Genomic DNA, 25,464 nt, shown 5'->3' with positions numbered 1-25,464 from the left:
CAGCGCCTCTAGTGGTCATCATGTGAAACAAAAATGCGATATAAATCTAAAAAAAGATGCATTATGAATTAAAAAAATGCTATATTATTTTAATACGCAACACAACGATGAATTATATAAACATCTTTGACATAATGGGTGTAAAAATAGAATCGCGCAACAATCAACTGTTAACTTTATTTGAATTTGTCATCATTTGCTGCTTAAAATATTTAATAATTATTATATTTTTCTGCTTGAAATAAACTAATCATATATGTAGATATATTTGCGTTCTAATAAAGAATTTCCTAGCACATACAAATGCAAACTCCAACAAACACACACACGCACACACACTTCACAAGCGATGACGTCAGAAGGGGGATTATAGGATGTGGGTTATCCCTGAAATATCCCCATCACCTATATACGGCGGACTCATTGTTTTACGCTGGTAAAAACAATTGCTTAGACGGGTGAAAAATGCATTTTCGACTTTAACTCACCAGCCAAGTGATGCTGTAACAAGGACCTGTCGTCGCTCATCCAGCCGGCCGAAGTGCGTCGATGTCCCGCTAAGCTCGAGCGTCTTTCCCCGTCAGGAGGCGGCTTGGGGTGGAAGAAGGAGCGCGATGGTGCCCGGTGCATCAAGCACTGGCCCCGGCCCTGGCATGCTCCCAGCCTCGGAGGCGGCTAAGATCTACCAGACCAACTACGTGCGCAACTCCCGCGCTATCGGCGTACTGTGGGCCATCTTCACCATCCTTTTCGCCATCGTTAACGTGGTATGTTTCATCCAGCCTTACTGGATCGGCGACGGGGCTGACACCCCACAGACAGGCTACTTCGGCCTCTTCCACTACTGCATCGGTAGCGGTCTCTCCCGGGAGTTGACATGCCAGGGTACCTTCTCAGAGTACTCCAGCATCCCATCAGGCGCCTTTAAGGCCGCCGCCTTCTTCGTGGCTACGTCCATGGTGCTGGTTCTTGGTTGCATCGGGTGCTTCTCGCTCTTTTTCTTCTGCGGGACCGGCACTGTTTATAAGATTTGCGGGTGGATGCAGCTAGCAGCAGGTATGACAGGTTATGTGGTTTAGTTTTTTCATATTTTCTTCAAAAATCTGGAGGTCTGAGTCCATTCATTTAGGGGAATTTAACGGGAGATGGATTCCTGGGGAGGATAAAGAATGGATGCAAAAAAAATGTTAATGAGGCTTTCAGCAACGGATTGTTTTGGTACCTTTTAGTTGATATTTGATGGAAAAAGATGCCAAATTGGATTGGAGATGCGTCAATTGGCATAATTAATGGGGCAACTATATCACCATCTATGGCACAAAAACATTAAATTAAAATGAGTTGATGTACAGTTATCATTCATAATTTCTGATTTTTGCAAAAAAAAAAAATGTAGTACATATTGTATTTAAATGAAGTTCAGTGAGCTAAGTACTTCAAACTAAACCCAAATTCAAATTGCAGTGTAGTCAACAAGAAGTATTTGAGGGTAGTGATGCGGTTAAGGGAGATAGCAAATGTAGAGCGCAGACAAATCAGTAGGATGAAAGGGGATCACCTCCTTTCACTAATGAGGATTTTCAGGGCACAGTAAGTAATCTACCCAAGCAAACACTCACTGCCATCTTGGCTATGAGGAATGCTAAGCTAAAGCTAAAATAAGATGCATGGGAGCAATGTTCAAATCATTAGATTTCATAGTTGGCGTCCATTCGCAGGCACGTGTTTGATCCTGGGGTGCTTGATCTACCCGGACGGTTGGGATAGCGACGAGGTGAAACGAATGTGTGGCGAGCGGACGGACAAGTACACGTTGGGTGCATGTTCCCTACGATGGGCCTACATCTTGGCCATCATGGGCATCATGGATGCTCTTATTCTCTCCTTCCTTGCATTTGTGCTGGGCAACCGCCAGGATAGCCTCATGGCCGACGAGCTACTGGGAGACAGTAAGTCACTCCATCAAAATAAGAAAAATAATGTTGCCCAGTTTTGAAAACTGCTTTTTTTTCTTCCTAGAGAATTCCAACAATACCATCTAACCTGTTTCACCGACTTGGAAAAGGTGAGGAATGTTAGCATATTGTTGTAATTTGATAATCTTGAAGCTAAATCTGCGTGAACGGACGTTTGGCCGCCGGTCAAATGTACTTAGATATTAACCAGTACTTAGATATTAAACAGTACTTAGATATTAACCAGTACTTACATATTAAACAGTACTTAGATATTAACCAGTACTTACATATTAAACAGTACTTAGATATTAAACCGTACTTAGATATTAATCTGTCTCTCGTGAATATAATTTTGAAAGCTAGTTTCAACAGTAAAGTCTTTGTCACAATTTGACCGGAAACCAAAAGACCAGGGACCAAACGTCCGAGCACCTAAACCTGACACCAGAACTGTGCTTATCTCCCCTTTCAGCTTATGAGGTCACCCCTAAAAAAATGGAAAAGACCTGAAACTTTGAAGTGGACAAGAAACAAGGAACATCAGTTAGTAAAATAACATTTACCTTGGACTGCTTGCTTTTTTGGTGGATTTTTTGCTGACGTCCTCTGGCCACCAAACAGGAAGAGCTGGACTTTTTACGGACCTCATCCATGATGTACTTTGCCATTCTGCTTTAGAAGTTGGAGTTGTAGTGATGTCATACATGTGCCATCCATTTAGTGTTGTGGAGTGCTAAAGTCCTTCAAAAAATGAGAAAAAATACAAGACAAAAATGTTACAATCCATCTACCTCTACAATTCCTATTTCTTTTGTGGTGGCACAATAGTGCCTTGAGTTACGAGTTTAATTCATTACCCAATAACAACTTTGGATTTTATTCACTGCGCGCCATATGATTGTTGCTGCGCAGAGAAGACGAGAGTAGTGCGTAATTGTGCATATCTTAGAGGGAAAATTAGCAGAAAACTTAAACCGAGGCAAAAAATGTTGAAAGAAAAGCAAATAAATAGTTTGAAAATATTCCAATTTCTTAAGGAATACAACGGGCGAACTGAAATGTTGAAAAAAACTGTCATTACAGCGATTTTAATATAATGAACCATGAAAATAGCCAACCAGTGCAGTGTCCGTGAGCTCCTCCCCCTCCCCTGCACAAACACACTCTCACGCATACGAATAATAATAATATTAATAATAAAAAAATAACAGGAAAAAGTTCATGAATCCAGAGAAGGGTGGAAATAAAAAATAATGCTACAGTCACGGAAATTCATTCAGCTTTGCCAAGAAGAGCTTTTTCCTATGTACAACCATGTTTGAAAAAAAAAATGGAGGTGCAATGGCAGCGAATTGTACAGGCGTAGAAAAACAAAAAAGCTGATATTTACAAACGTGTTCTTGGTGAAAGCCGGTGTAACCACCAAAATCATACATTTTCCGATACACTTTCTACAAGTAATGCTTTAGTTTAAAAAACAAACAAAAAAATGCTCGCATTCTAACTACAGGACCCCTCGAAAAAACTGCCAGATAAGCACAAAAGGCAGTCCTGATTATTTTTAGGATGTTAGACGGAGGGGAGAGAAAAAAAAATATTTTTGCCTTCATGGAAAAATGCTATAAGACGCAGGGAGATTTCATTTAATTTTTTTTAGTGCCACTGACGGTGAGAAGATACGGCTCTATAGCTGCATGTGGCTCAGTGAATTTCAATGACCATAGACCGATAGGCGTCCGATCCATTTGAAGTGAGGGGGGGATGGATGGCTGTGAACCCTGCCAAAATGGAGTGGACGTCTATCTCCGCCAAAAAGGTCGACAACGAGTTAGAAAACGAAGGACGAGAGAGGAAGAGGCTGGGCCAAGGCTGGAATGTCCGATGCTAAACAAACAAAGTGCGGCAGGAACAACAGGACGAGACAAACGACAGTCAACTCCTCGCCCACTTGCCCGCCCGCCTGTTTTAAGTAGAAAACCAGAAGAGCGCTAAGACCACCACAAGTGGGCGCTGTTTTTTTACAGTTTGATTTCATAATGATGTCAGTTCTTTTTTTTCTTTTTTTTTTTAAATTCATTGAAATACCCTTTGTACCAACTATAAGCTGTTTTTCCACTGGCCATAAAAAAAAAGAAAATACACTGCCCCGTTGTTTAGGGTGGCAAAATGACTGAGGAATGTGGGAAGATTTCCATGGGATTTGTCAGGAAAGGAATTCATTGAAGCTCGGCGCCATATTTTCCGGACTGCAAGTAGCAGGTGCCAATTTACAGCCCCAAAACGTATGCCAATAATTCATATTCGAAGGTGTGGTCGATTTATTTCCCGTTGAAATTCATAGAAAGCTTCCAATTTGGAATATTTTCCCATGGAAATGCCCTTCCCGAGAAAACCCGGGTGACCACGCCCCCTTCAGTGCCACCCCGTGCTCAGGTAACCCGAAGTGTGGAAGGGCGTGGTTGAAGATGACGAGGAAGGGGGTCGGGGATTGGACAGCTGGGGTGCCGTGGCCGAGCCTGGCTGAGTCTGTTGCGGGGGCGGAGGAGGGGGCGGCGGCAGTCTTGTCTGCTGGAGGGAAGGAGGGTACGTCGACGGGGGTGCCGTAGAGTTAGTGAGCAACGTCGTCTGGAACCCCGCCAAGTTTTGAAAGTGGTGGGTGCCGCCGGCGGGGTTGGGCGGCGGAGGGGGCGGCGGCGGAGGCGGGGTCAGGGATAGGGGTGGCTGTTGTTGCTGAGTGGCGGTCTGGCCCTGTGTCAGAGTCGGAGGGGCTGTCAGCATAATTTGCTGGATGGGGGCGGCTTGCAGGTTGACGTGCAGCAGGGCGGGCGCCGACATTGGGTGCGGGGGCGGAGGGGGCGGGGGAGGAGGAGGAGGCGGGGTGCCCGAGGTTTGGTAGTGCACGCTGTGCGGAAGAGTCTGCATTAAGCTCTGAGAGCCCGGGGAGTACGAGGGCGTTACCGTCGCTTTAAATCCCGGGAAGGCGCTCTGGGATGGGAAGTAGGCCGTGGATGCGGTAGGAGGCGCCGGCGGGGGAGGCGGGGGTGGTGGCGGCGGAGGAGGAGGAGCGCCCTGAGCGCCGTACTGGACGAACGAAGGCGCCGGGGCTTGGCCCGAAGTTTGATTCTGGGATTGCGAGGAGGAGGAGGAGGAGGAAGAGGAGGAGGTTGAGAAGAGCGCCCGGGGACCGCGGTAGGGTGCGTTTTGAGGCTGTGCGTGGAGGAGAACTGGTCCTTGGTAGAGTGCGGGCGACGTGGTCGGCGGTGGGTGGAGCTTGGTCGGAGTGACCGGTGACGATTTGGACTTGAGCGCTGCCGGTGGCAAGGCGGTGTTAGGCGCTCGAGGAGGACCGTCGCTTTCTTCTTCTTTCCAGGTTGATGGTGGCACCACGGCAACGGGAGAGCCAGGCTAGGGAGGAGACAAAAAAAAATGTACAAAAACCAGAGCGTCGGGAATGATCGTGACCGATCCGGTTGGCTGTTACTTACTGCGTGAGTTGGAGTCTTCTGAGGTCCTGGTGATGTGCAGTCCACGGGTGTTGGTGTCCCCCCTTCCTCGAGCTCGCCATCTTGAAAGATAAGACATTGCCATAGAGGTGTTTTATAGAAGTAGAAGTAGTCTAGATTTGGGCACTTTGGCTTAAAATTTCCTTACCGGTGTCTTTGTCTTTGCTGAGTAGCAAAGCTCTGTGGTAACTCCGCTCACGAGCCTGCTCCACAGATGTCGACGACGTCCTGGGAAGAAATCACAGTTTAACTCGGGCATGGGCAAACTATGGGCCACTATATTTTTTTGAAGGACATTTTAATATTTCCTGATACATTTTTTTTACTTGATTTTGTACTTTTTACTTTAGTGATGAGTATGATAATACTTTAGTCCTCTTTTTACTGTTTGTTTCATATGTACTGTTAACGGATGCACTTTTTTATCTGTATCCTATCTGTCAAGTTTTTAAAGTCAATGTGGCCCTCCGGGCCCAAAAGTTTGTCTAAATGAGTAAAGCCAATAAAAAGGAATTTGATCTGAAAACGTACCATTGACCCTCTCCTCCTTCCCTCTCCCCTGCGTTTTCTGAGTCCTCCGGCATTTGCGGGTCTTTTGCGCCACAAAGAGGCGGAGGTGGTGGCGGAGGCGGCGGCGGTGGAGGTAAGACAGCCTCGCTGGCGGACTCCACGGGGAAAACATCGATGCTCAAAAGGGGCACGCCAGAAACGGGGGAGCCGCATTCCGTCTTGGAGCCGCTCCGTCGAGCTTCACGTTGTCGTTTCCTGTATTCCAGCAGGGAAACCTTAAAGAGAAAAATTAGCATTGAGCGGAAAGTTGTGGTAGTGCATCACAAGAGGGCGACGTAGTTCCAAGTTTACCTTCTTCTTCTGTGGGGGATTCTGCGAAGAGCCGCCCACCTCGTGGGCCGAGGTGGTGTCTTCGGAGGAGATAGGGTAAAAAAGTGGAGCCTGTCCTTCGCTCAAGTTTGCTTGAGGAGTCGCCGTGGTAACCTCGGATCTGAAAAGAGCTTGCAGGGGCTCCAAGGTATGCGAGGGGGTCAGGTCCCTTAAGTTGGAGTTGATGGGCGAGAAGCTGAGGCCGGCCGGTGTGGTTGAGCACCTCTCTGGGCTTTTTATCCAACCGGGGAAGGGCGAGGGAGCGAACGTTTCGGTAGACGAGGAGCCTTCGCCGGCGACGCCATCCGCCGCGACGACGACGACGTCCGCCCGCTCTTCCGCCAAGTCCGCGCTCTCGACGATGGGAGGCGGCTGCGGACTTCCTGGGATGGAAGTCTTGGTTTCGGGTGGGAGGCCGTCGGAGGTCGGCGTCCGAACGGAGGGCGACGGGATCAACGAAGGGGGACGATCGGTCTCCGACGAATTAGCTTTGGCGCTAACGTCGGGCGAATTTTCCACGGAAGATTCAATCTGTGAAGAACAAAAAAATGCGGTCGGTTTTTCTAAAAGTGGAGTAGAAGGCCAATCTATTTTAAGTGGGAGGGCTGGTTAAAGGGAGGCAAAAAACAAACATCTCTTAAAAATGTACCTCTTGGGGAGCACTAAGTATTTGCGGAGGGGTGCCGGTGAAATGCTCCACTCCGGGTTCTTCTGTTCGAGGCCGCGGAGGCGTGGCCGTCAACACGGGCGGCAGAGACGTCTCCGATTGGTCGGCCCGGGTGGGCGTGGCGCAAGGTGAGCCGTATGGTGTGGAGCTCTCCGACATGCAGTTGTCGAGGGGACTCAAGCGCCGCTTTTTCAAAGGAGTGGGCAACTCTGAAAGGACATTGGGGTGGAAAAATTAAAATAAATTAATAAATAAAAACATTATTTGGACGTCGGCGGGCCGGATCAAAAAGCCTAGTGGCCCGGATGTGGCCCGCGGGCTGTAGTTTGCCCACATCTGGTCTATCACCATATTTTTTTTTTTTAATTTTTTTTTTAAATGAATGAGTTGAGCAGCATACCAGGCAGTGAACAGGAGCCATTGGGGAGGGGGCTGTCCGAGTCTCCATTAATAATAGAGGGGCTTAGAGGACCCTCGCTGGGCATGAACAGACTGGTTCTACTGGCTGGACTGGTGGATCCCTCCTCTTCCAGAGCCTGTTTTAACCACCGCTGTAGCAGAGAAGAAAGAAAGAGAGCGTGAGTGAGTGAGCAATCCGGAAGGGGTGCATTCTTACGAAGAGCAACAGTGGAAGTCACCTTCTTGCAGGAGCCGGTGGTGGGAGGCGTTTCGGGCACTTCCCTGGGGCGCCGTCTCCCCGTGGGAACGCCAGGGGTGGTGGGGCAGCGGCTGGCCAGAAATGGCGAGGAGAAACGGACGTAATGTTTGGGCGTGCTGTAGACCTGAGGGGAGCAGGCCAGGCCGGGAAGGGCGTTGAGTTGGGTGGCCAGGACTTCGGGGTCGCTGCTGATCCGCAGGGGCCGCTCGGGCACGGGCGGTTCTGGGGTGCGTGCCGCCGGGCGATCCGGTGGCTTCTCGCCCACCCATTCGCTTACAAAGTGCTGTAGAGATTTTAAAAAAATAATAATAATTATCCCTGTTCTAAACGATGATTCCACTTTCTGCAATTCGACTCAAAACAGACCTTTTTCGTTTTAAAATTCTTGCTGCCGACGCGGTTCCTCTCGTGCGCTGGCGAGTTGCTCTGCGGGGGGCTGCTGTCCGGGGGTTGCACGGTGGTGGTGGTGGCAGTCGCGGTGGCTGTGGCGGCGGCAGTAACAGCAACGACGACGGCCTCGGGCTCCGGCGCGCTGGGCGGCTCCCCCTCCACCGCATCGCTGGTCAGGGGCTCCAACGGCTCGGGCGGAGAACCTGGGGCCAGGTCGGAGCAGGTGCTGATGGTGCGGGCTCGTCGGCGCTGTTGACCGATGTGCGTGCGGTTCCGGGTGAAGCTTTTCCTGTTCCGCGAGCCCTTGACCTTAGCCGGTTTTAACCCTGGCTCCTCTTTTACCTCCAGAAGAGGCGGCTTGAGGGACAGGGGGAAAAAAATAAGGTATTTCATCCACATAAGGTAAATTTAACCGTGACCGGACTTTTGGTCGCCGGACGTTTGGTACCTTTTGGTCAAATGTACTGAGATATTGAAAAGTACTTAGATATTAAAAAGTACTTAGATATTAGAAAGTACTTAGATATTAGAAAGTACTTAGATATTAGAAAGTACTTAGATATTAAAGAGTAGTTAGATATTAAAGAGTAGTTAGATATTAAAGAGTACTTAGATAGTAAAAAGTACTTAGATAGTAAAAAGTACTTAGATATCAAAAAGTACTTAGATAGTAAAAAGTACTTAGATAGTAAAAAGTACTTAGATAGTAAAAAGTACTTAGATAGTAAAAAGTACTTAGATAGTAAAAATTACTAAGATATTAAAAAGTACTTGATATTAAAAAGTACTTAGATATTAAACTCTCATGAATATAATTTTGAGAGCTGGTTTCAACAGTACTTAGATATTAAAAAGTACTTGGATATTAGTCTCTCTCTTAGATATTAAACTCTCATGACTACAATTTCGAGAGCTGGTTTCGACAGTACTTAGATATTAAACAGTACTTAGATATTACCTGTAGAACAGAAGGAGACTCCACCGTCTCCGGAGTGACGGGCGACTCTTCCTTGATGTCGCCGCGTCCCCCAATTTCAGGCTTGACGCTGCCAATGCGTTCCAGGGCTTGCTCCCTCCGCTTCTCGCGTTTCTCCATGCGTGCAAAGGCCTGCAAGATGGCCTCCATCTTCCGCTCCTCTCGTGTCTGTGTGGGAGGAGTTAAGATGAGTGATGTAGGGGTCACGGAAGCATCATTAAAAGAGGAAAATTGCAGTGGTGGGACCAGCAGAGTTGGAGACAGTTGGCGCACTGTCTATTTTGGAGAAAATTTAAGACTTAAGTGCACCTTATAGTCGTGAAAATAGGGTAACATTTAAAAAATATAAATTATTTATGTCTCTTTCCATCAGAAAAGGTTCCCGACCCCCTGCATTATATAGCTTTATGGGAATCATATAATGACAATTTATGCAATTTGATGAAAAATACATGTTGGCAGTGGGTGACTAATGATGCAAATCAGTGTGGGTTTTGGAGGCGGGGTTTAAACACAGAGCAACAGGCAATGAGCAAAAGCCAAAAGATAAAAGACGGCAAAAGCATGACACATGAAGGGGAAAATGTCAGTAGTGGTGGACGAGAGGAAGACATCTGCATCTATATCAGGCCAAAAAATGTCAGACCACACCCAGATACGCACAAGTACCACAGGGAGAAGGGGGCAAGGAATAGCAAATTTTTGTTTTTTTTTGTTTTGTTTTTTGTCAACTTCACTGTGCCGGCGGGCAGCTGCGGGGAAAGCTACTACAAAGCTCAAACGGCGCCGTTTGCTTTGTGACACTTACCATCTTCTTCCTCCTCTCTGCAATCTGTTCCTCTGACTCCATCTCTACTTCATTGCTAACAGACGTTTTGTCTTCTAAATCCTCAAATAAGTCAGGATCCTGTAAAAGGCAGCGGGAAAGGCCACGATATGACGCTTTGTCGTTCAAGTCTGGCTACAGACGAGAGGTAGAATAAGTGAAGGTAGCGCAAGACAGGTTAAGATGAGATAAGAAGGGGGCGGGGCTTCATGGGTGGCTCATCACCTTTGGTGGAATTGGGCATAAAACACTGTTTATCCACTAGCTAGCACTTGCTAGCATCTTTATAGGGATAAGACAATGCTACCTGGCGTGAAGTATAACTAGCAGAAGGGAATAGTGAGAGTATATTTAAAAAAAAAAAAAGGACAAACAGTGGAAATAACATGCAGAGACTAACAAGACAGCCATTAAATATGGCCAAGAGAGGTTCAATGGAATATTTGAAAATGAGTCTTGCCTGGTTGTTTGAGATGGAGAGCCGTAGAGGAGAAAGTTTCCTCTGTTTGCAGTCGCCAATGTTTTTGGCCTTGCCGTCGAGGTCCACGCTCAAGTTCTGGTTTTGGCCAAGGTCCTCGCGACCCGGGTCTTTGTCTTTGCGACTGTTGCGCCGCCGCACGGGGGCGCCCAGGTTCTCGGTGGGTTCCAGTGTGTGCTTGAGCACGGGGCACTCGGGATTGCCCTTGACGCAGGCGCAGTCCACCCTGTATTTACTGTGGATGAAACAAAAAGCATTAAGTCAACGGATTTCATGTTTGATAACAATGTCCCCTCTAATTTTCCGTTGGTCTGGGCAGAAAGACAACCTGAGTACCAGTGTGAGTGACATCATCATTGCTCGCTGTGGGCACAACAGTATAAGCAGGTGCATGTCAATGTTCCCTCTAATTGTTCATGTAAAACATGCTGTAAAACATGAAAAACATAAGAGTGGACAGAGCTACAGCCACTGGCTGTCGCATAAACGGCGCCATCATTTGGATTTTATTTACTGCGCGCCATATGATTGCTGCTGCGCGGAGAAGACGAGAGTAGTGCGCAATTGCGCACAGTTTAGAGCAGGGGTGTCAAACATACGGCCCGCGGGCCGGATCCGACCCATCTGGTGTTTTGGTACGGCCCGGGGAAGAAAGCTGCATTTTATAAACAAAATATGAATTTTCTTTCAAATGTGTAGTTCTTGTATTATCAGCTGTATTATCAGCTAGGGGTGCAGTCTTTTAGTACGTGCAGACAACATGAATTGACATTTATTTATGTTCTTATGTTATTTACATGGAGAATGGACTCACCAGCTGCTGTAGTCGTAATCAAAGGCAATGGTAATCTCCGTGCCTTTGACGATAGGCCTCAGCGAGTAGATGTACAAGTGCAACATGCCCTCCTCGATGACGTGCCGCACCTGGAGCACATAAAGAAGAGCGTTATAGCGGAGAAATAGGAGGAGAACTTTGTATAACGTGTCCACGACGGGGTGAAATCTCACTTCGGCGTTGGGGGTGCAAGAGCGACGGACGAAGCGCGCCTCGTTGCCAAAGTTACGGGCGTCCACGCACATCTCCAGCCCGTCGAATTTGGAGTAGAATAACACAAAGGGGTAAGGTCTGAGAAGAAAGTAGAGGGTTAGGCCACTTTTTGCGATGAGTGTACCGCCCGCCTGCAACTGACCTCTTGAAGAAGTAGCCGTTAGCTTCGAACTGTTGGCGAAGCATAAACCTGCCCCTGTACTCGATGATGAGGGAATCTGGGGCCAAGTCTCTCACCACCTTCAGGATCTTTTTGTTCTTTTGAATATGACTCTGCACAAATAAAAACATTCAAGGTCAACTACCGGCCAGATGGACCATTAAATGGCGATCTAGGACAGAGGTCAGGAACCTTTTTTGACAGAGAGAGCCATAAAAAAATCCTATTTTATAATGTTATTTCTTGAGAGGCCTTCTCAAAATTGAAAAGTAAAAGTAAGAAAGATTAAAATACAAAAATTTGCATTTTTTTTTTTTACATCTCAGGTTAGTGGAGAGCCATATGCACTCATGGAAAGAGCCACATGTGGCTCCCGAGCCATAGGTTCCCTACCCAATTCCGACAACCACTTGTGTTTTTTGCTGAGATAATACAGAATCATAACCACATACACATAAAAATATATATATATAAAAAAAAAATGAAATTTTAGTACCGTATTTACGCGCATAGAAGCCTTTAAATCATTAAATTTTACAATTTCTCGCATATAAGCCACCCTACTTAAAAAATACAATAAAACGACTACTGTTGCATGATACCATTTTGGAAACCAGATTCCGACAACCACTTGTGTTTTTCCCATATATGGCTCCCGAGCCATACTAGGTTCCCCTGACCCTGATCTAGTAGTATTTTGCCATACCTCCACCGGGGGCTTGAAGGAAGCCAAGTGCGTGTTGTAAGCCAGGCTCTTGCCGTCGCCTTGCTCTTTAAAGCGCAGCAGGACTTGGACGTCCTCGCTGTACTGATTGCTGCTGGCCTCCTCGTAGCGTTCCATCCAAGCCTTGATCTTGTTCTCCCACAGCGCCGGGTGCTCTGTGGGTTCCTGCTCGGGAGCGGCACCCTGGACGAATGAGGACAGAGGGTTAATTTATGGATGGGCGCGATAAAGCGGCGCCAAGTTGCTTTATGATTATTCTTACCTTTACTCTCGAGGACTTTCTGGAGCCCTCACGGAAGGCCTGCGGAAGGCAATTAAAATGTAAACAGAGCAGAAGAGCACACTATTGGGCTTCAGGATAAAGCTTAACAAAGTCCATTTTCACTTTTACAGGAATTTTAAGGAAGCGGACAGGTTGATTTAAAGTCCCATTGAAAAGTAAGACGCTAAAATCCACATGATTAAGAATATTTGGATGAACAAGTTCAAACTAAGTTCATCTGTAATGGTTAGTCCAGAAATGGGCAAAACTACGGCCCGCGGGCCACAGACGGCCCGTTAGGCTGCTGAATCCGGCCCGCAAAAGTTGTCCAAATAATGTTTTTTTTCTCCAAGATGGCGCCGTCACAAGGAAGCCAATGGCAGTAGCGGTGTCCACTCTTAATTGTTTTTCGTGTTTTTCAGGCTTTCTATCTTTTTATAAATGACATTTTAATATTTCTTAATACATTCCTTTTAACTTGACTATGTAGTACTTTATACTTTTTACTTTAATGATAAGTGATGAGTATGTTAATACTTTAGTCCTTTTCTTCTGTTTATGTTTTATATGTACTGATAACGGATGCACTTTTTTATCTGTATCATATCTTGTGCTGACCCCGGCCCATCTGTCAAATTTTTAAAGTCAATGTGGTGCCCCCCCCCCTGGGTTAGTAGTCCATTCTCACTGTGTCATTGGAGGACATCGGTTACCTTCTTAGCTCGTGCGGCAGAGGCCGGAGCGTCCTTTTCGCCGCTCTTCTTCCGCTTCTTTTCCACCTGCTTGTTGCCGAGGCGCCCAGTGGTGAGGGTGATGGTTGTGGGCGTGTGCTGGAAGGTGGAGTAGAGCTCCAGAGGGACCTCATCTCCACTCTCCGTTGCGCTGGTGTCCCCGTCTACTTCAATAATAACACAGCAGCAAAGATTAGGCTCAATATTCATGTGCCCGGCAGGTGTCACTGCACAAATATGTTTATATATGTATGTAATGTTTATATATTCCAAGATGAAGTCTACAGGACTACAATATTATGTATACAGTAATCCCTCGAATATTGAGGTTAATGTAGAGCAGACATTTATTACAATTTGTCCCAATTCACTAAAAGCAATAAAAATGTATGATTTTGACCAAATTATTGCATTTTAAAGGAAATGCATTCTTCTAAACAAAATGCAAAATCCATATTTGTCAAAAAAAAATGGGTAACTAACTGACCATACCTTTTGACATTGCACCAAAATGTCAAAACATATCTTTGGCTGTCAGTTAAGATTTAAGAATAGAACAAAAAATGATACATTTGTTTCAGGAAGGCGTTGCGAAATCATGTTGTCATTGCGCAATAATGTACAACATTACAATGACACAATTTCAATGGTCAAGCATAGTCACAAAAAACTGCTTTAAGTGTAATAAGTATAGGTATTATTTTTTTTCCTCCTACCGGACAAACACTCCCGTTTCCTGGTCTGTAGAAGGATGGCTCTTTCCCGGTCCAGGTGTCTGGGCTGGCAGCGTTCGCACAGGTACGTCTCAGGAATGTTCTGCCTGTCGATGCCCATGCAGTCGATGTGCTGCCAGGCGCTAAAACGGAGACCGGCGCGCATGGACTTGAGTCCGAGTATTTACGAGAAGGCGGCGTCGGCGGTGACGACGAACACAAACCTGCACTTGTCGCAGCAGATCATGTAGCCGTCGTCGTGTGTGAATCCGCAGATGCAGCGGGTGATGTCGGCCCCGTAGCTGCCATCTTCGGAGGTGCTGAGCGTGGTGCCCGTGGACGCTTCGTCCTGGCCGCCCGGAACAAACAACCCTCCGTCGCCCTGACGCATCAACATGGACGGGGGAGGCGAGGCCGGCGGCGTGGGCGGGGGACGTGCCCCATAATTGTGGTCCTGAAAAAAAAAAAGGCACAATACAAATAACTGAGGCCAGGGGGTCTTAGAGGTCTGTGACCGGACGTTTGGTCGCCAGTATTTTGGTCCCTTTTGGTTACCGGTCAAATGGTGACAGAGAGTTTACTGTTGAAACCAGCTCTCAAGATTATATTCATGAGAGAAAGTTTATTATCTAAGTACTGTTTATTATCTAAGTACTGTTTATTATCTAAGTACTGTTTATTATCTAAGTACTGCTTATTATCTAAGTACTGTTTATTATCTAAGTACTGTTTATTATCTAAGTGCTGTTTAATATCAAAGTACTGTTTAATATCAAAGTACTGTTTAATATCAAAGTACTGTTTAATATCTAAGTACTGTTTAATATCAAAGTACTGTTTAATATCTAAGTACTGTTTAATATCTAAGTACTGTTTAATATCTAAGTACTGTTGAAAACAGAAGATATTTAGATATTAGACTCTGTCGGATGAATATAATATTGAGAGAATATTAGATATTAAACTCTCAGGTATTAAACAGTACTTCAATTTTAATCCCTCTCTCTTGGATATTAAACTCTCTCTCATGAATATAATTTTGAGAGCTGCCTTTAACAGTAAACTCTCCATTCAACATTTGACCGGCGACCAAAATACCGGGGACCAAACATCCGAGCACCTTAGAGGTCGAACGCATGCGGGCTTGAGCTACTCACAGCATAAGGCAGGCCAATGTAACTGTGGGAATGGTGAGAGCTGCTGCTGTAGATCTGGTGCGGGTAGCTGGACTTTTCTACCACCACCGGACTGGCCTCCACCGACTCAGGTCTGCAAAAAAAGTGTTCAAAACTTAATTAGCTTGCTTGTCATTCGCTAGCGTCCAGCACGGATATACGCGACTGGAAGCACCTGTCTGTGGACGAGGCGGGCCCGCGTGTCGTCACGTAAACACACAATGGTTTGTCAGGTCGGCTCAAGCCAAACCTGTAGATCTACTTTCGGCGCGAAAAAAAAAAAAAATCTGCGCGCAAATGCCAAGAGCCTGTCGAGCCGTTCTTAACCGGCCCGACCGAACATGTTTTTTATGGAGGGAATGGTGTATAAAAGCGGTGTACAGTATGAAAATAGTACTTTTACAACAACAAATAGTAAATATAATCCAAATTGTTTCCTCCAATGAATGCAACTCCTATTACATTAACATAAAAACATGAAGTTTTTGTTGGCAACAAAAACTCCAGTCAAATTTTGTCAAACTAGTAACATACATATTATATATAGTAAACAAGCCATACGCCATTTCTTTCGTTTCACCAACATTTAAGCACTGTATAAGATATCCAAGCATTTAACCACAAAGAAAGCCCAAAAACAAGACACTTAAACTGCAGTTTAACACCTGATTTTTGGCACTACATTACCTGCCACAAACTTCCACTTCCAAAAGTCGACACGTCCTTTAATGCGGAGTTCTGCCGTCAAAAGTGAAAACCCTGAACAAGTGTGTGCACGAGGTCTGGAGGCGGAACTGTGTTAAAAGCGTGTGTGTGTAACAGTTGTTTGTGTGTCTACACTACTGATTAACTGCCACATTGGCGCACCTAACCGTCACGGGCGTTAAAGACGCTAAAAAAAATAAGAGCGTGCGAGTTCAACCTTTCACCTATCAATCATTAACGCCATCAAAAAAAGTAATGAACTGCTGAAGTGAAACAATGCAATGCCAAAGTAGACTTTTAAATCCATAATTTGTATAAATTAAGGAAATGGAATAGACCCTACTGGATAAAGTCTGAAATTTGGGGTGACACTCTTATGTCAAAGCAACCTCCAAGGAATTTTTAGAGAATTTTGCAGCCTAATTAGGGCTAAAATTGTTATTTCAAGATTTGAATTTTAATGTTTAATCCATTTACGATTTGTTGGTTATTTTCAGTTTTGCAGTAAGGAAACAGTCATTACTGGATGAATAAATTCCTTATATTGACTCTAATAATGTGCTTTTGATTCATACAATGAATATTTGTTGGTTATTTTCAGTTTTGCAGTAAGAAGACAACCATTAATGTTGGATTCATTGAAGGACAGATGCGATTTCACCCGAGCAAAACACAAAAAAAATTGGTGAGCGGACAGCGGCGATGCCTTCTCTACCGGCCGGTTGCCACGGCAACGTTACCAACTCCGCCAGCGTGTAACCGTGGCCACGGACGCACGCACAGCACATTAGCTAACAGCTGGCCTTTCCTGCGCCGCATACTTGAAGGGATGTGGAAAAGGACACGACGCCATCTTTTTTCTCTTTTCCTTTGCCGTCGCCATTTTTTATTCTGACATCTTCCTAACAAAAGGGAAGGGTGGAGTGGGGGGTTCGTGTTTTGGCCGCATGACCCTCAGACGCCATTGGAAATAAACGAGGAGGGGGCTTTGTTGTGAGGACCACCTGTCACTCATAGTGCTGCCATGGAAACAGGACTTGCGCAGTGCAGAGGGGAGGTGGTGGTGGTCTTACAGGCAGATACCATGGCAACACAAGCTATCACCGATGAAGGCAAAAAAAGGGGCGGGGGCTCTCCCCGTTTTTTAAAGAGAGAGACGCCGTCTTCCTGGCTGCCTTGTGAGCATATGACGCGTTATTCTTTAGTCATGCGAAAGCCTCTGGCTTCGTTTAAAGCCACGCCAGTGTCCTTGACGAGCGCGCCGCGGAAGGCGGGAGGGGAAGACGGGAGCCTTGTTGCCATGACGGCAAGCACCTTTCTGCATCGGCGCATCGGGCCGTGATAAGCTAAAGACGCGGGCGACCCGCAAAATGCTGCCCGCTGCCATTTTGACACGGGTGGAGTTAACAACCGTGGCGGTTAAGAGCAAAGATGATCAATATCAAGGGGGCGCGATTGTCCATTAGTGCTAGTTTCTCCCTTATAATTTCTTGGTAGGGTTTCAGAGGCAAATGAAGGGTGTTTAATGACCAGAAATATGGAAAATGGAGGTTGTTGATGGCGAGAAGTATTGGTGGCTACTTACTCTGAGCCCGCCGCCATGTCCAGGTACGAGGCGTCTGCTGCTGTGTCAACCCCCGTGGGGATGACTATGCTCATGACGTTCTCTGCTGATCACTTCTTGTCCTACTGAGTCCAGAGAATGGCAGTCCAAAACACTGAGGCATTCCAGCCACAGCACTCATTGCAGACATCTAAGTGCATCCACAAGGCCTGGAATGAGAAAGGAGAAAAAGAAAATTGTCGTCATTTAAAAGATACGATACATATAAAAAAGTGCATCCGTTAACAGTACATATGAAACATAAACAGGACAAAAAGGACTAAAGTATTAACATACTCATCACTCATCATTAAAGTGAAAAGTATAAAGTACAAAGTCAAGTAAATAGGAATGTATTAAGAAATATTAAAATGTCATTTAAAAAAGATAGAGGGGCTGTACAACACAAAAAATAGCTACCATTGACATCCAATCTCTTTTGGGAAGGTCCGATAAACTAATCTATTTTAGAGAGTCTATCATCGTCAATCAAAATATGAAATTATTATGCCCCATCCTTTCATCGAGATTTCCATTGACCCGGCACTAATTGGCGTTACAAATCAGGCATGGAAACACACAAGGCTCAGGTGAGGCTGCACTGTTAGCAACCCCCCACACAGGGGAGCAAGAGAACACCCACTGGCCCATTGGTGGCCAAGAAAGGAGAACACACTCGGACCTTTTTCCTGCCCAATTGCCACTTTCTGAAAATGTCGGGGACTGCTGGTGGGAATTCCGCGGCGTGTGCGTGCCGTCCCGAATGTCCAGACAGGAGCATGTGTGTCAGTGTGGCTGGCCCGGATACAGAGCTCTGTTGATAAGCAGGATTAGCGGGAGGGCGCAGATGCCGGGACCAAATAGGGTGGAGGTCACACCTCCGCCTGGAGAATGAGACGCACTCACTCTCTGTGTACAAACTAAGCCGAGGGCCTGTATAATCTCAACCCGTTTGATTAATCTAGCCTAGGGGTGGGCAAAATTTTCGGACCCGGGGGCCATATTGACTGTAAAAAGGTGAAATGACCCATTGAACCGATTGCTCAAAGAATGGAAGAGGCAGCCTGCCAACAACAACAGGCAGACGTCAAGACTCGCCCTCTTCCTATGGTAGCATGCTTATGCCCGACTCTCCAATCTGGCATCCTGTCTCGAGAAGGCACATGACGTCTTTGAAAAACAGTCAAAACGGACAAAAGGCATCAGAGTTAGAGAAAGAGAGAGAGTGAAAACAAGTACAGCACAGAAGCATTCCTGTCTAAATCTGAGTTTAGGACGCGTTGGTGAGCTCCTCCCACTTCCTTTACAGGAACTGTCCGTCACCCCTTCAGTCAGGCGGCCAAGAAAAAAGGGAGGGGGATAACACACCACTTTTCCCTCTGCCCAGTCACCGCACCCAGCCGGATTTCTTTCCCTCTTCACGCACTTCCTAAAAAAAAAAAAAAAAAACAAGGAAAAGGCCCGGTGGCATGGCTGCATGGCTCTGACCCCGCACAGACTCTGGGTGGCAACGTTGAGCTCGCGTACAACGCGAGCAAGTTTGGGTGTGCAGGGAAGGTGGGGGGGACACAGTGGCGTCATTGTGCCGCGAAGAAAAAGAAAAACTGGTCATTTCAGCGGCGGCGGTGGTGGTGGCCCCTCCATGTTTTTGAGGTGATTTTTGCAGCTTTCTTAAATCTGAGGGAGAAAACAATATCCAATAGCCCTGCTTCTGCACCTCACTGCCAAACAGTAAACAGATGTGCCTTGATACCATCCCGGAAGGCGGCTGCAGTGACTCAGCGGAGGAGAATCAAACAAAGTATGCCCCCGGATGGATTGTTTCCACGGTGGCCACCGACCGGTGAGACACATGTCCAGCTCACGCTTCAACTCAAGTGCTACACATAAAAACATTTACACGAGCTGTTACGTTAGAAGAAAAAACGCTAGCGAGACTCCTTAAAAGCACTTAAGGGGGTGGGAGGGGGTTGACAAGGACGGACGGACGTGTCGCAGTGTTTGTGACCACTACCTAGCAACTGGCACTCCTGCAGGCTGAAGCAAATTAAGAAAACAAAAGAAAGTCTCGGGGACTGCATTAGCAAGACGGTCAGGACATTGTGCGCTATTTTTTTTTTAATGACCAGCTTGTACAAATAATGAAAACTACACTCTGTTTAAGCAACATGTGTTACTCCCTCCTAAATAAACAGGAGAAATAGATCGTCTGGGGTAAGGAGGGCAGCATTGAACATCAATGAAAAGGTACAAAAAGGCTTCTACCGGTCTCCACAGGTCCTTTTGCTGCAGTCTTTTATGACCCATTGCACACAGTGATGTTACATCACCAACATCAATACTGGAGCCTGTTAAAAAAAAAACTACCCAGAGGCACTCAAGTCAGTGGAGGTCAGCTCTACCGTTAAAAAAGAGTGAACTGCTTGCTACCGGCACGAAAACAGGTCACCTGAGCCGAGGTCTCCTCCGCCCAGCTGGGAGGTCACGTGAGCCAGAGTTTGTCTTGCTCGGGTCTCTCGGGGGTGCGGGTACCACACCAGTGAGATCACTCCCGAGCCTGTGGGAGGGGGTCAAACACACACGATCCCCTACATGGTGAAGTCTGCCTTCGAAGACAACACTTTACCCAAAACAGACGTGACAATAGGATTTTGCTCATTGAAAACAACCAATGAAAATGCTTATGAACGACTGCCATTGACAACAATAAACATTCATTCCTCCCGGCTGAATTGGATTGGACGTATGCTAGTGACAAACTCCTGGATGTCTATTATGATTTTGAGAGAAGGTCGAATGTTATCCGACATTAAATGCATTCTGGATTTTAAGGGCATTATTATTTGTAAATATACACGATCATGATTGAATATATATATATGCGTGTAGTTGCTTCCCACTGAGTGTGTCGGCGCTGCAGTAGGGCTGCCAGTAGGGGTGTGGAGGCGACAACGTTACTATTATGTTACCACAACAGACTGGTCGCGGACGCCATTTTCCTGCCGCTTTTTCGTCGTTGTTAAGCAGCGGAGGCTCGGCGGCTGAACCGCCTCACCACGCAACCGCACGACGAATATTCAGTTTCGGCGGCGGCGTCGTCGAACGTCGGTGCCGAGTTCGTCGAAAGCCCAGGCGGCAAGCTAATGGGGCTAACATTTATGCGGGCCGCTCCGGACAGACGAACGAAAACGGCAAACTGGGAGCACCGAGACGATGCCAATGCCCCACCCGCCCCACACATGACCGACACGTTTACGTGGAAGAGTGAGACCCACCGATAACCGGAGGGTAATTCCACTTTGTGTCGTCAGTGAAGGTCAAACAAACGGCAGCGATTATAGCAATACGTAATGGTTGCTAGCTCGCTGGCTAATGCTAAGATAGCAGCGACAATGAAAAGTGGGCTTATGTTTTGTATGCACAGAAACAGGAAGAAGCCAACACGTCACGCCTGTCTCGCTGGACTAACGCAGGCTTTTTTTTAATAACAATTCAGCTGCTAGCTTATGCTTACTGCGGAATAAGCACGCTGCCTGTTCATATATTTATTTCATTAAAAAACTGGATGACATGGAGCGTCCTCCCCTCCCCCATGCTTGCACCAATCGACCGCAACAGACCCCGAAAATCAACTTCAAATGGCCTCTTTTGACCCATCATTGACACTAAAAAGAACAGAAACATTCACTTCCCCCTGGGGGGTAACTCTTTTCTATTATTAAATTCGTCTCGTCTAAAAAAAAGTCCCAGAAGCGCGAGGTCACTGCGCCATGGAAGGCAGGCATTTAAGCCATTTCGGCAGCTGTTAGCATGCAAACACGGGGGTCCACAAGCACACATTTTGCTGACATAAACGCCGAAGCTCATCGTTTCAGAGCCGGAAACAAGCTGCGAGCGAACGGGTGGAACTTGGGTCGGCTCGTATCACGTTTGACACTGTCGCGCGTGTATTAACAACCAGCAAGTCCAATTGATCCGCTAAAATGCACAGTTGGGCGGGGGGTGCGTCGATGGGTACGGCCACGTAAATATTCGGTCAGGGTTCGCCATGTCCGACTAATGAGACCGCTGCCATCCGGCCCGAAGAGTCCAAAATGTCCACTTACCCCCACCCCGCAGCTCAGCGAAGTTCTATTATTGATCATTTTGACAAAGCCTTGACATTTACCGTGATACGCCCCCTCCAATGGCCGAGTTCGAGTAGCAATATGTGCATATTGGGTCGACTTAAGCCACCACGGAGTTATGCACATGCGAACGACAACACTGTATCGCTTTTTATGACGTTTCGTGTGCGGCCAGTCAAACGTTGACACTCCGTATCTGTCAAGCTAATTTGGGCTAATAGCACGAGCTAGCTTGTAGCCAGCGCTCTTTCGGACAACTTGACACATTAGTAGCATACGTCACTAAGGTATTTCAATCAAAATGCTCGGCTAATTGGCATTAAATGAGTAGAAGCGAGGCCAAACAACCGTGGAAGCTCCTCGCCTAGCCGATATAACGCTAGCCAGCTAAAGTAAAGCCAACAATAGCCTTCTAGCTCGGATTTGGAAGAAGCTGACATGAACAACAAACGGCGCCGGACGTACCTTGCTATATCCACGTTGGATGGGGGGTCGGTCTGGGGAGCGAGGCAAGACCCTCGCCGCTCTCGTCGCAAAGCTCCAAACAACCAAAACAAGACTCGTTCGCTGCGGAGCACTAGTAAAAAAAAAAAGATGCTTTTTCGGATTCGTATTGTCGCCTCCTCCGGATAGTCCTCTCCTGTCCAAAAATCCGCGCCGCCTCTGCTGCTGCACAAGGGGGAGGGAGGTCCGACTCGGCGCACAAATCGGAGGGGGGGGCGACCGCTGAAAACAAACTATTCGTTGGGCAAAGAACGACTTTCCAAATTAGATCCCCCTCAAAAGCAGTCTCTTTTCCCTTTGCAAAAATGGCGGCCCTGCCAGGACTGTGGAGACTCCGCCCCCAACGCACCCCCCCTTGCAGGAAGACTGAAGCGCCTCCTGCACGTATGCGGGGTGACACGGTCGGATTCACAGGGGCCACTGTGCCCGATGCGCGTGCACGCAAGTGCTTCCTCCGCTGTCCGCCATTTTTTGTTTGTTTTTGTTTCGTCTGCTTAAAATCGCTTTATGTAATAAAAACAATGAAGTAAAAATAAACGCTTGTTTTGCCTTACTTTTATACTGTTGTTGTTGTTTTTTAGCAACACATTCACATCACATTTACAGAAACATTTACGTCAAAATGTTCAGAATCAATATGTGTGACTGATCTAGTGTTTACATCCTGACACACTTATTTTTTGTAATTGAATATTAATTGACAATATGTGTCATCTGGTTGAAGAGCAGCACCAAAATCCCAAACTCAAAGCAGCAAGACAGTCAAGCTGTTATGTAACTATTTACACAAGAGTATTTTTAATGCAGAGTGCAGGCAAGAAAGTACAGTAGTTAAAAAAGGGGAACTTTCACACCAATATAAAAATTACAATGTGATATTTACACCATCTTCAAATCACTGAAAAGTGCATCCCCACAAATGTTGGATTTTAGCATTTCCACATTCCTTTACCCTAGTTTGTACACTCCATCACTTTGAAACAGAGGTTTAGATTTTTTTTTTTTTTAGGTCTGCACTGTGTTGTTGTTGTTTTGCAATATATTAAGTATCTATCACTGAAGCTCATATGGAATAGTTGTGAGCATGGGCAGGGTATTTCAAATGAGGGAGAAATACTTATTTTGCAAAGGGATAATCCGCAAAATGGTGTCATACGGACATGGTGTATCGAATGTTTATTACGTTGCGTCAAACCACTGTAGAATTCCCTTTGACATCACAACGTTGGAGAGGATGTCCTCATCGTTTCCACGCAGCGGCTCCCCTCCCCCACGCCGAGGAAGGCGCAGCTCCTCACACATGCGCACTTGCCTAACCGCATCGGTTGCCTTGCACGGGCGCAGCAAAAACCAGAGCCCTTCTGTTTTTTTTCCTTCTTCCATTTTTTGCATTCCTTCTTCTCCTTCCTCTTTAGCCCGACGCAAAGTTGACCGAGGAGCGGCTTGTCGAGGCGCCGGAGGACACGTCTCGAGAGAGAAAGAGGATGACATTTAATAATGAAAGTCGCCGCTTTGTTTGTTTTGTTTCTTCTTCCTGTCTGTTAAAGTCAGTCATTGTGCACGAATTAAAAGTGAAAACATGCTGGTTCTTTTTATACTGGAGTGCGTGAAGCGGTTCGATAGCCATGACATCATGCGGTTAGTATCCAGTGGGCGGGATCTGAGCTGCGAGGGGAGAGGGGCGCAACCGGAGAGGCTTTTCCGGCGCCATTAGCCACAAATGTCGCAGCGACTCACGTCTACAAAACCGTCCTTTTTTGACATTTCTGGAGCCAATATTTACACCTTCACGTTTTGTTCGAATGTGGTGGGACTGGTATTAACGACAGCAACCGTTCTATGAAGAAATGTCTTCTCATTACAGTGTTTGGTCGACTCGAGTCAAGATGGCCTCCGGCTTCTTCTTGAGTCTTGAGCTGCACATGCGCAGTCGTTATTTGTCTACTCGGTCCCTGTTTAGTGCTTGTGGAAAAGCACACATGTTCGTTATTTGTCTGACAGTACTTTTCCACGGTCACGGGGTGCTTTTAAGCCGCAAGGTATCAAAGTCAAGTGTGTGTATTGTTATATAAATATGCACAAAACATTAAAACAAGCGGGGAGTGTGTCAAACAGACAAAAGAACGATTGGAATGTATTCACAAACAGGGGGAAAAAAACTAGCATAGTAGCAATAATCTGACACCATCTAGTGGACATGTTGATCATACACTGGCGTTCCTCTGATGTCAAGGACATATTGAAGCAACTTTAAAAATGCTGGTAGTAAAATAATTGATAGCTTACATCTCTTAGGGAAGCACAATAAGTAATGTTATATCCTACGTTATTGACAAGATAAATGACCGTTATGCACCATGTCCGCTAGGAGGCGGTAATTATACACAAATGCAATGAGGTTCTCACTCAGCCAATCGGCGTACGAAAACGAAACACGACGGGGTCTTGTCCAATCAGCGGCGTTTATGTTGGAGAGCACCCTTTACTTGACTTGGGAAGGTGACTCCATAGCGAAATTAGGATACATAGAGTTGTAACTTTAGAACGCATATGCTATAAAATAGCTGTTCTTTAAAGACATGTCTTCTTTGGGGATGCTTTTTAGCGTCTTCCGTGGCAGCACTCGACTTGTCAGACGCGCGCCACAAAGGATAATAAAGAGAAAGTAAGTACAAAGCTAGCTTGTGATGCTAACGAGTTACATTACGGCAGCTAAACATGACAAGATATGTGATTAATCGATCATCTTTTACTGTACTCGACGCTGTTTGGAATCTAAGCCACTTGAACTGATAGATTTGACATCATCATCACTATAAATGGTAATAATACTAATGACTTGAATTTAATTGGGTTACCTTTCGTTTGCAGGGCAGGCGGTGGTGATCCACACATCGAACCACAGTACAGGCAATATCCTCAGATCACTAAGAAGCAAAAGTTCGACTCGGAGTTCCTTAGCGGTGCCATGTGGTTCTGGATTCTCTGGCACATGTGGCACGACTCCGATGCCGTCCTGGTAAGACAACAGCTGCATCCGTATGGAACATATGGCTCGCGGGCCACATGTGGCTCTTTTGATGAGTGCACCTATCTCTTTGCTAACCTGTGAACTAAATTATGGAAATCGCTGGTGACAGAACATCAGATACAGAGATATTACATCTAGAACTGCTTTCATCTTTTTTTTTTTTGCTTTAGGGTCATTTTCCTTGGCGAACTGCTTTCATCTTTTTTTTTTTTGCTTTAGGGTCATTTTCCTTGGCCTGATCCTTCCCAGTGGACAGACGAGGAACTTGGAATTCCTGCAGATGACCAGGAATAAGAAATATATACCTCCTGATTGTACATAAATAATAAATCTCAAACTACTACTT

The 25,464-nt window shown here is 46.2% G+C and overlaps 3 protein-coding genes across 9 annotated transcripts; 2 read left to right on the top strand and 1 right to left on the bottom strand.

Moving 5' to 3' along the window:
• Positions 1 to 352: 352 nt before the first annotated feature.
• Positions 353 to 4,095, top strand: lhfpl3 (LHFPL tetraspan subfamily member 3). Its single transcript, XM_077709822.1, has 4 exons — positions 353 to 1,056; positions 1,719 to 1,949; positions 2,020 to 2,065; positions 2,431 to 4,095. Exons 1-3 carry the CDS (start codon positions 615 to 617, stop codon positions 2,040 to 2,042), a joined length of 696 nt encoding a protein of 231 aa, XP_077565948.1. The 5' UTR covers positions 353 to 614; the 3' UTR covers positions 2,043 to 2,065; positions 2,431 to 4,095.
• On the bottom strand, positions 3,018 to 25,197 carry kmt2e (lysine (K)-specific methyltransferase 2E). 7 transcript variants are annotated; one of them, XM_077709816.1, is made up of 23 exons: positions 24,946 to 25,197; positions 17,439 to 17,626; positions 15,131 to 15,242; positions 14,198 to 14,427; positions 13,977 to 14,116; positions 13,243 to 13,427; positions 12,530 to 12,568; positions 12,250 to 12,450; positions 11,526 to 11,656; positions 11,344 to 11,461; positions 11,150 to 11,259; positions 10,318 to 10,570; positions 9,840 to 9,938; positions 9,014 to 9,199; positions 8,032 to 8,412; positions 7,646 to 7,948; positions 7,408 to 7,558; positions 6,990 to 7,216; positions 6,323 to 6,871; positions 5,993 to 6,246; positions 5,610 to 5,689; positions 5,444 to 5,523; positions 3,018 to 5,363 (listed from the first exon to the last, which is right to left on the bottom strand). In XM_077709816.1, the coding sequence occupies exons 2-23, from the start codon at positions 17,510 to 17,512 to the stop codon at positions 4,371 to 4,373; spliced, it is 4,896 nt and encodes a 1,631-aa protein (XP_077565942.1). In that variant the 5' UTR covers positions 17,513 to 17,626; positions 24,946 to 25,197; the 3' UTR covers positions 3,018 to 4,370. The 7 variants fall into 7 exon arrangements, with proteins under 7 accessions (XP_077565942.1, XP_077565938.1, XP_077565943.1 ...); XM_077709812.1 differs by lacking the exon at positions 24,946 to 25,197 and adding an exon at positions 22,049 to 22,445; XM_077709817.1 differs by lacking the exon at positions 24,946 to 25,197 and adding an exon at positions 22,049 to 22,445 and having other exon boundaries at positions 13,243 to 13,424.
• On the top strand, positions 24,533 to 25,461 carry ndufb2 (NADH:ubiquinone oxidoreductase subunit B2). Its single transcript, XM_077709823.1, has 3 exons — positions 24,533 to 24,752; positions 24,959 to 25,106; positions 25,338 to 25,461. Exons 1-3 carry the CDS (start codon positions 24,667 to 24,669, stop codon positions 25,410 to 25,412), a joined length of 309 nt encoding a protein of 102 aa, XP_077565949.1. The 5' UTR covers positions 24,533 to 24,666; the 3' UTR covers positions 25,413 to 25,461.
• The last annotated feature ends 3 nt before the right edge of the window (positions 25,462 to 25,464 follow it).

Source organism: Stigmatopora nigra, chromosome 23 (genome assembly GCF_051989575.1).
Source record: "Stigmatopora nigra isolate UIUO_SnigA chromosome 23, RoL_Snig_1.1, whole genome shotgun sequence".
NCBI classification, from domain to species: Eukaryota; Metazoa; Chordata; class Actinopteri; order Syngnathiformes; family Syngnathidae; genus Stigmatopora; species Stigmatopora nigra.
The sequence above is the reverse complement of the archived record's forward strand: the minus strand, read 5'-3'. Positions and strand labels throughout refer to the sequence as shown.